This window comes from Hoplias malabaricus, chromosome 2 (assembly GCF_029633855.1).
Source record: "Hoplias malabaricus isolate fHopMal1 chromosome 2, fHopMal1.hap1, whole genome shotgun sequence".
Taxonomy (NCBI): Eukaryota; Metazoa; Chordata; class Actinopteri; order Characiformes; family Erythrinidae; genus Hoplias; species Hoplias malabaricus.
In genome coordinates, this window is record NC_089801.1 from 65390567 (window position 1) to 65400760 (window position 10194).

A 10194-nucleotide genomic window follows, 5' to 3' on the forward strand; every position below is an offset into this window, starting at 1 on the left:
CTGCAGATTTAGTCCAAGAAGTGAAAGCATTGGTGTGTCCTTATTGTGCACTACACACTTAAACTATTGTATATATTACATACTAATCTTAATACTATGGGTTTACTGTACAAAATATTAAAGCACTACTCCAGTGTGCACTAACAGATGATGTCTTGCTATTAAAATATACAGTGTTGCTGTTTGTGAAGTAGTTCTGCATTTTTAAAAAGATATTTTAATTGTGGGGACATAAATACCACACTCTAAATCTGACTGGTTCTATGGATGTATTGTGGACACTTCTAACCACACTATATATTAATACTCAAAAACTAGTCAGTATTAGTGTAAAATGCAAACCACATGCATCCTGAAAAGAGTGGAACAAAGAGTGTGGACACTCTTATGAAAATGTTGAAAATATATATAATCATAGAGGCTATTTTAGTAATATTTGATGAAATATATCTATATAATTTTTGCTATATTCCAGACGCTGAAATGCAGTAATTAGTTGTAGTTTTGACAGGAAATTACATAAATGATGGTCTCTGACTTTGCACACTATTACACATTGCTGACTTATGAAGTATTCCCTTTTGGTGGGTGTAGTTACATGTAATTAAGAAGAGTGAAGTGGGCCATGTGTAATTAGTAGGATGTAAATGATGTATAAATTGAGGGTAGTGTACCATATAGGAATTGAAAGGATCAGATATCCACCTGGATCAGTTTCACAGCGTGTGTGTGTGTGTGTGTGTGTGTGTGTGTGTGTGTGTGCGTGTGTGTTGTATATGTACATTGTGAGAGGCTCAGGTTGCTCCATTGACAGCCCATATAAGGGAAGGAAGTTGCCCTCATTTGAACGATTCATTACCATCATTTAACCAAGAAACAAAAACAGGTCAAAGCCATGGTTTTGATCTGGAGGTCTCCCAGTTACAGAGACTGTAATCAGGGCATGAGGAAATCTGTCCATGTCCATGGAGCAGAGAACTGATTTAATGGCAATATATTTAGTCCAATAATATATGTACTTTTCCTTTGGTCCTGTTGTTTAAATTTGTCTGAGCCTGAGGAGAGCTTTCAAATTCATCAAATGCCATTGCTTAAAAATCTGGTTCTACTGCTTAGCTTATCACAATAAATATATTTTTGGTAGATTTTAAATCTTAGTGAAAATATCTGTGTAATAGTATTCTGGAATCATTCTAAAACATTTCGAATAATATTTTTGGAAACACAGTCAAGCGGTTCTTATGATCTGAGTATATTTTCCCCACAAATCGAATGCTCTCAACCAGTCAACACATGTTTAGTTCAGTAGTTTTTGCACCAGAACTACGAAGCTAATGTAGCTAACCACTGGTACACTTTAGCATTGTGCAAATGCATGTTCACATTATAATATATAGTTGGCAGCTGCTTGGCAGAGTTGCTGAATAATCTTAAATTGACTACACCATTCTGACACTGTTGGACACCCTGATAAAAACAAATATATGATAAAGAGCTTAAATGACGTATCCATCATCTCAATAAATTCTCTGCATATTGGAAACTGAGCTGAATTATTCCAGAAAATGTACTTAGATATTGGAAACACATTAAAAATATCACTTGTTTTTAGCTTTCTTTGACTTGCCCGGATTTCTCTGTAATAAAACGCTGCAAGCAACTTATATTTCTGTTGCCATCATAAGAAGGTCAGCAAACTGAGCTGTGGCTAGTCAGTAAATCACTGACCATAACCACCCGCTGGTCCAGAGAAGGGTCATACATCAACAAACATGCTACACAGAGTAGTGTGTGTGTGTGTGTGTGTGTGTGTGTTAGTGTGGCACACCCAGTGTGGACAGGCACATAGTTAAACTCTGAGGTAGCCTAGCTGTAGTAGTAGCAGAAATCTGCTGCCTGTGGCTCAGTGCTTACTCATGAATTCAGCCTTGTTCACCTTGAGCTAACTGCACAGAGAGAGGAGTTTCTGAACAGCAGGAGGATAAGAGATACACTACACAGAGGCTAAAAACCACTCTAGTCTTTACTCTTCATACAGAGGATCTCAGGCCTTGTTTTTGCCATAAATGGTAGTTTGGTAATGCTATTTTCTGCTGCATCGAAATAGACCTTTTAATTCAGAATTTTCTAACCTTAAATATGGAAGAAAAAAAACTTGGGATAGTTATCTCAGCTAAGTACTTAGCACAAATACCTGAGTGAATCCTCTTCAGTAACCTTGCTCTGAAGCTTAAGCATTAGCTCATCTGACAGGGCAGTTTCCGTCACTAAAACCTTCTTTCCTCCCTGGTTTAATCATTGTACACACTTTCCAGAATCAAATTAGCTGGCTGACATTTTGTCATTCTCAAAAATGTATGTGAGTAATAAGTAAAGGAGGAAAAAATTATTTTGCTAATGTGCTAATGTTGACTTGTGAAAATGAAGTTTGGGAACTGCTTTGCTCTGCGGTTGGTGTGTTTGTTCATTCCAAGTCTAATTTTCTTCAGAAAAATGAAATGTCATACTACATGCTGTGTATCGTGCAAATTTCTTTAAGCGTCGAGTGTTATTTATTTTAAATTTTTTTGGGAAATGTGGCTGCAGATCATTACAGTAGATTGAGCTTATTAAGTAAACAAACAATATGAACGTTACTTCAGCCAGTTCAAATTGCCATTTTATAAAGTGAACACACACACACACACACACACACACACACACACAGACAAACATACACGTTGGTTTTTAAGCAATTAGTGACCTTTGCATGGCTGTGTATTCATTTTATGGAGACTTTCGCTTAACATATCCATAAGTACTACTAACCTAACTGTAATCTTTACCTTGACCCTAACACTAAACCTCACATTAAATCTAAACCTAAATGTAACTCTACATGATTTTTTTTAATATTCAAATGTATTTAAAAAGGCCCCTTCAATGTGAGTGCGTGAACAGTTTATGTCCCCATAACGTGATATATCCCAGGTACACACACATACACAGGCTTATGGGTGGGTTATTTTACACACATGACAGCACCCACTTATCTTATGATATATGGCCTGGCATTAGTGGGGCACTAGGGTTATTTGTGGAAAGGTGAAAGTTCTGTAACACAAGAACCCACACTGTACGACAGATAGACAGTAATGCAGTGTAGGAATACAAATATTTATTAAGACATACTTAGCATGTGAAAAGCCATTCAATAACATTGAAAATTGGCTTGTTTATTTCTTCTTCTATTTTATCTTCATTTGGTTGAAAAAGCTAAAATACACACTAGTGCACAGAATCATTAAGTGTAAGAGATTTGTCACACAGGAATGAATACATTTATTTACTTGATTTTCCAGATGATCAAATTATAAATGTTAGAAAAACAAGGAAAACTCTGTTAATCAATTTGACAAACAGAAAAAATTGTCATTGATACATTGTCAAAATGCTTACTTTCTCTCGTGCTTTATAAATTTAGAGTTTAAAATTTGATTTTAAGACTGAACTGTATTTCCCTCTAGAATTTCAATTTCAAAGTTCTTGTCTGATGATGTTTTAACATTTATTAAGTTATTTCTTCATTAGGGCTTTTCCCTCTTTTAAGCCTCAAGGGTCTTATCCAATATATGAAGGTTAAACAATTTATCGACAGTCTAATGTATCATTCCCTTATTAGTGCCATTCTGACTAGACTACAGCTATATTTGGGCCTAATCTGTACCACTTCTGGCATTTATGGCCCAGTCATGGCACTGGCAAGTGCTGTGTGGGCAGATTAGGTCCACAACACATTTGATATATGGCCCTGTGGCTGAGTTGAGGAAACCCAGATCAATGCTGTTGTTCAAGGTCAAACTTGGGCCATAAACAAACTGCCGACATGGGCTACATTTGGGCCAAGCATCTTATCCTATCTGGGTATCAATACTGCTCAAGTACATCAAATGTGCTTTATATATTAGAATCAGAATCAGCTTTATTTGGCCAAGTATGTTTACACACAGTAGAAATTTGTTGCTGGTGGTTGGTGACTCTCTACAATGTTCACATAAATAGAGAAATAAAAATGTAAAGCTGAGACATAATAAGTACTATATACAAGGTGCAGTGTGGCATGTAAACACCTGTAGCAGCATAAGCAACTGCATGTGAGCAGTAGCAGTAGGACCAACAGTATGTAAACACAATATTGAACAGCATATGAATGACAGTACTATGACAGCATGTAGCCTGAATAATGGACACGTATTATTACATTGAAAACATATGTAAAAAAAAATCTCATTGTTGTAAATTGCAACTAGTTTTGCTGTGAGCTGTGATGATACAATTTATGTTTTCATCAAAAAATCTTAAAACTGGCAAAAGTAAAAAAAAAACAAAACATGTAAATATACTCTGCAGATTCCCTTGTAAAGACAGACCTGCCTCAGAGGGGCAGGGAAATTTAAACAAAATTGTTCTGGCAAGTATTTTTACTTTCTGGACCTAACTTTCCACCTCTGTTAAATAACCTACAGAAAAAGAAACGAATGAAAGAACGAAAGAGTGAATGCATTAACTGAGACTACATGATTGTTCCCTCTGTCTCTGCGCAGCGCTGCGCAGTTGCTATGTCATCGAACGTCCCCCCGCAGTGGTTCATGGGAACGAACCCGCTCTTGGCGGGGAGCTTGAAATCGTAAACAAATAAAACTCAGGGCAAAATAAACGGTTTTAACTAATATACTTCAGTTTTAAGTAGTACAAATTAATCCGTTAGATTTCTAAATCTACGTTTAAATGTGTTCCGAGGGTGGGGTTAGTGCTCAGACAGAATGGAGCGGGGAAAGGAGAAGGGTTTTAGTCTCAGAGGCGCAGCGGAGCAGAAACACAGAGACCAGGGCAACGACGGGTCAGAAACTCCGGTTCAAAATAAACCTAGAATTAACAGATTAAAGAGAAGCCCGAGGACCAGCTCGACACAAGCCCACTCTCAGGAGCCTCCAAAAACTGTACCAGGTAAATCTGAGACTTATTTAGCTATATCCAGAATCAACAGTCACGATGTTACTCTCTGGAGAGTAGAAGCTGTAGATAACTGTGTTAAAAGGAGGACAATCTGCTTATTACTAAACACTTTCACACACTTAAAGCTTCTAATCTTTTAGAAAGTAGAAAGTAGTTTATACATGTTATCTCTGCATCCATCCATCTGCTGCTAAATTATTACTTTACATACGTTACATTATTGCTTATGCTATATTTCTGTTTCTGTTCCCTCCTAAAATCATATAGTCTACTTTAATTTATTTAATTTACAACAAAAACTGCACTGTCTCCTGTACATTTATATTTTTATTATTATTATTATTGTTTATTTGTATTGTAATTGTCTTACATTATTAAATATATTTGCACTCATACAATTTATGTAGCCTTCTGTGAGTTGCTTAAGTAGCACCTTTGTTCTGGAGGAAAGCACACATGATACACACTGTGTATGCCTGAAATTACAACAACAACAAAATTGACTTATACATTGGAACATTGCTGTGAGGGTTTGATGGCATTCAGCCTCCAGGCTGTGTCCTGCCTAGTGCCCAGTGATTCTGGGTAGCCACTGTGACCCTGAAATGGATAAGTGGTTACAGATAATGAATAATTGAATGTTTTTAATGTGTGTATGTGTGTGTCTTTTTCTGATCAGATTTCAAAACTCCTACCCGTCTGCCCACCCATCTGAAGGGCAGATTCAGAAGCTCGACTAATGATGAGTCTCCAAACCATGATTCTGAGTGTCAGCATGACATCATCTGGGATCCAAACTCTCCAGCGACTCCCTGCAGAAACGGTATATGCAGATCATATGGCATCAGACGCAGACACAGGTTATTGGCTAGTAGTTTGAATTTGATGTCCTGTTTTGTTTTTGTCTTTTTCCTCCCAGGAAGAGGACGGAGAAGAGCTCGAAATGTCAAACTGGTGGACATATCAGAAATTGTCAACCGGATTGCTCCCAAGGTTTTAATTTAAACACAAACATACTCTGCCCTTATGGTTACACTGTATTTACATGGTTTCTAAAGTGGACAGTGAAATGTACAACTGTTTACACTTATTTCCATGTGTCTCAAATGCTTTCTTGTTTACCACTTCATGTCTTGCTGAAGTTGTAATTGTTGTGAGAGGTTGTTCTCTCGTCTTGGCATGTTAAAGGGTAAAAATGGGTTTAAAATATATTATAATTTGCAATACAAGATGTTATACAAACTATTTATATTTTTATTATAGTAATTACATAAAGTTTATACAAAAAATTCTCATTGTTATGGATTTAAATGTCTGTCATTGTTATGGATTTTAGAGTACAAGGCCTGAAGAGACAGATTCCTCTTTGCTGCAGTGGATTGGAGACAGTGCTGTTCCTTGCACACCAGAGGTTCAAGGGCCCAGGACCAAACCCAGATCAGCAAGGTCCATTTATTCTTTCATAACTCATTTTTTATTGTTTAGTAATGCTTGCATTACATACCTGAGGACTTTATATTTTGTGCTTGCACACACAGACCAAATGTTGTGGACGATCTGCTGAAACTAGCGAAGCAGTTTGACTTCAACATGAACCAGCAGGATGAAGCTCATCTCCAGATCAGGCAGCAGAACCCTGTGGAAGCTATGGACGAGGACCAAGAGCTGTTTAATGATGAGAGCCGTTCACCACCTTCATCGCAGGACGACTCTGTAGCTGCGAGAGCATTGCAAGGGTTGGAGGAGGTTGAAAACATTGGTGATAACAGTCATACGGGCGATTTGGCTCTTGTGCAGGAAATGGAGGATGATCTGGACTTGCTTTTTGATGGATCTACACAGCAAATCAGTGGATGTCTCAGCCAGGGTTGGAGCGGCCATTCTAAAACGAGCCAGGGTACAGCAGCTGTGAATGTGAACTGCACCGATGGAACACATGAAGACTTAGCAGTGTGTGCTACTAATGTTCCTGCTTTCACAACAACGCACAGATATCAAAGTCATGCTGCTGGAGTGGATGTTGCCTCTGAAGCTGGTATTGATAATGTTTCTGTTGCCACCGTAACTCACAACCACAATAAGCAAATGTGCAGCGCTGATGATTTTGATGATGACTGGACCAATGATGGTTTACTAGACGACTCACTGGTGCTGGAGATGACACAAAACCCTCAGCTTTTCACCGCCCCTCAACACAGCTCCACCCAGAAACAAATCATCACAAATGAAGGCAGTAGTTTAATCAAGAACAAAAATGGCATTTACCAGCACCAGAAAGCAAGCTATGAAGTAGAAGATGGCTCATCGCAAGGGCTAAAGCAAAAGCTCAAAAGCAGGCAGACCTTTCAGCTTGGTCAACAGTGCAACTTTAACGGTTTTGGGTCTGGAGGACCTGTGCGGAGCAGTCAACAGAGACTAATTCCTCCCTCCAGCCAGGCTCCAGTTGTGAATATGTCAAATTCAGACCAGCGGCAGTGTAATGTATTTAAAACTGGCAGCCAGCCACAGGACCCAAAAAGGGGAGTTCCAACTGGGATTAAATCTTCACTGGGATCTACTTCTTCATCCAGATTAGTTACTACACCTTCCACTTTCTGGCTTGATAAGAGCACTAAAGCCATGGAGGAGAAGCAGAACCAAATTCCCACAGAAGAACACACCCTCAGCGACATCGCGGATGAGGACCTGGACTCCATCTGCGCTTCGGATGACATCTGGGACGATGGAGCAGATGATGATGACATGTTTTGTGAAGCGTGCAACAGCGTGGACGTATTTAGAGCTGATTCTGAGTCTGTTGCAAAGACGACAACAAAGAACAACAGCATTCAGAGCAGGACTCTTGTGTCTGGTAAAAACACAATTGCTAACATGTCCCCTATATCTAGCAGGGCGTATGTCAAGCCACATCCACCTAACCCCTGGAGTGATATTAGCAATGCTGCTGGCAAGCAGAATGGTTTCAGCACAAGCACTTCATTGCATTCACAGAAACCTGTCCTCCAACCATCCAACGCACTTAAATACGGGAGCACACCTGTGGGAAATACAGTGGACGATAGCATGGACCCTTCCAGTAGTTTGTGTAAAGCGTCTTACAAAGTCACTCATATTAAAAACACTTCAGGAGCAGTCAGCGAGAGCCATGTTATAACTTCTAAACAATTTTTCAACCAGTCATCAGCACTAGATGAGCAACAGTTCAGAAAGCCTTACAGCACCTTTAATTCTACAGCTGCTGTCACCAAAGGTATTTCCTTTCTATCCATTTATTTTTAAGCTCTAGTGGTAACTAGTGAATGTTTAGATGTGTACAGTGCCTTTCAAACCTTTGGAATCTGTATCATATTCTCTGGTAACATTTGTTACATAATATACATAACATATATTGATTATATAATAATAATAATAATAATTATGCACAAGAAGCTGTAAAAGTTTGACATTTGTGTTAGGATTGATTTGTTATATTGTATATTGACTTTCTTTTAACACAGCTTAGAGGAAGTTTCAAACAGTAAGTTAATGAACTACTGCAGAGCAGCTGGAATAAAAAGTTTTAAAGAGACACTAGATAATATTTTTGCCTTCGAATTACAGCTTTAAAATCATTGTGATGCTTCACTGAGCTGAAAAATGGAGAATAGGGCCTCTGTCGTTGCTACTGTGGGCTCAGCACTGCAGAAACCACACTATGTAATTTGCAGAAGATGGTAGGAAAAAAACACCCTCCCCCTTGATTTCAGAACAGTGCTGTAGCAGTGAAATTTTCTCTACAACTGTAGGGGAGCATAGAAGCAAAAATACCTTTGGTAGTATGTGCTTGAAATGGAAATGTGCTTTATTTTGTCATTGCACAACAATGGATTTACTACAACCATTGCAGTGAACACACACACACACACATAGACACTTGGTGCACTAGGAACAATGAGCGCACACACACACACCCCTGGAGCAGTGGGCAGCTATTCATATATCAATTGAGCATATACTCAATGTAGTATGAGCCTGAATTAAAATAAAGTAATGTTGGGATCAGTCATTACAAGAGATTGATTATGAATGATCTTTACCAGTTCTTAATCAGTCTGAAAACTAACCTCTGGATGAATGTATGTATGGTTTGAAAGAATTAAAATGCAGTTGCAGAATAACAAATGCATGAGGATATCTGACTAGGGTTTTTGGGTTTTTCCAGACTTCAGTGCGCCCGTGGCTGTCGTGGGCAGCAGGTGCAGTGATGCTGAGATTGAGAGGAAGAGGCAGCAGGCCATAGAGAGGAGGAGACTGAGGATGACAAGCAGTCAGAGCCTCCGCCCTCCGATATGATACCACACCGTATCACCAGGAGGAAAGAACCCTGAGAAGACCTGCTGGGGCACAGGCAGCCACCATCAGTTGTGTTTACTATAACACCTGAGTCTGATAAGGTACTGTTCCTTTCCACTTGGGAAACTAGAGTCTCTGGCAGAAAAAACATCAAGCGTTATCTGACAGTACTCGAGCTGGCCTTCCTTTGCTACAGCTTTCACCTGCCACTTAGTTCTTGATTAGCTGCACTTTTCTGTCTAAATGTAGGCTGGATTTTTTTTTTTTAGTTACTTTACTGATAATGTCCTAAATTCTCTAATTTGTTTAAATGTTTTTTCTCTCCCTGTACATATTTGAAAAAAAGAGATGCAAGCCGCAAAATGCACTCATAATGTAATGTATAATTTATATTTCAGTTCAAACTGTTGAACATTTTATGTGCTCTTTATTTTTAAAATAATAAAAAATATATCCTGTGTTCTTCCTGTTCTTTGAAGAACTAAAAATTAATCTTGTGTGAAATGTGGGTGTCTTGTTTTCAAGCTTTGTTTTTGGTATGCAAAGTACACAGTGCATTAAAAATCCTGGGCTTGCAACCACTAGGTTTACTCTAGATGTGTTGATTGTTCATGTGTTGATCAATTACTTGTAAGTGATTTTATCGAAATATTAGGCCTTAAAGGCTAAGCACCAGCTCTATGAAAGTGTCAAACAAATAAATACAGTGGAATTTGAGTTCCTAACTTGTGTTTATTGATAGTTAGAAAACATGTTATTTCTTACTAATTCAAGGAATAAGGTTTAAAAGACTGTTGGTCCCCCTCCCAACGGTGTTCGGAAACTCTAATAGGCGTCTTGCCTGTGACGTAGATGGTGGTGTTAGTT

The 10194-nt window shown here is 38.5% G+C and overlaps 1 protein-coding gene across 1 annotated transcript; it reads left to right on the forward strand.

The window, feature by feature from the left end:
• The first annotated feature begins 4559 nt into the window (after positions 1-4559).
• Positions 4560-9747, forward strand: etaa1a (ETAA1 activator of ATR kinase a). Its single transcript, XM_066660501.1, has 6 exons — positions 4560-4986; positions 5675-5818; positions 5915-5988; positions 6332-6441; positions 6534-8245; positions 9197-9747. Exons 1-6 carry the CDS (start codon positions 4803-4805, stop codon positions 9325-9327), a joined length of 2355 nt encoding a protein of 784 aa, XP_066516598.1. The 5' UTR covers positions 4560-4802; the 3' UTR covers positions 9328-9747.
• Positions 9748-10194: the final 447 nt, after the last annotated feature.

Excerpts from the sequence above, each read along its gene's own strand:
- etaa1a (XM_066660501.1), top strand. The coding sequence starts at position 4,803 with ATGGAGCGGGGAAAGGAGAAGGGTTTTAGTCTCAGAGGCGCAGCGGAG. Across the intron at positions 5,989-6,331 it reads TCAACCGGATTGCTCCCAAG|AGTACAAGGCCTGAAGAGAC; the intron begins GTTTTAATTTAA and ends TATGGATTTTAG. Across the intron at positions 8,246-9,196 it reads TACAGCTGCTGTCACCAAAG|ACTTCAGTGCGCCCGTGGCT; the intron begins GTATTTCCTTTC and ends GGGTTTTTCCAG.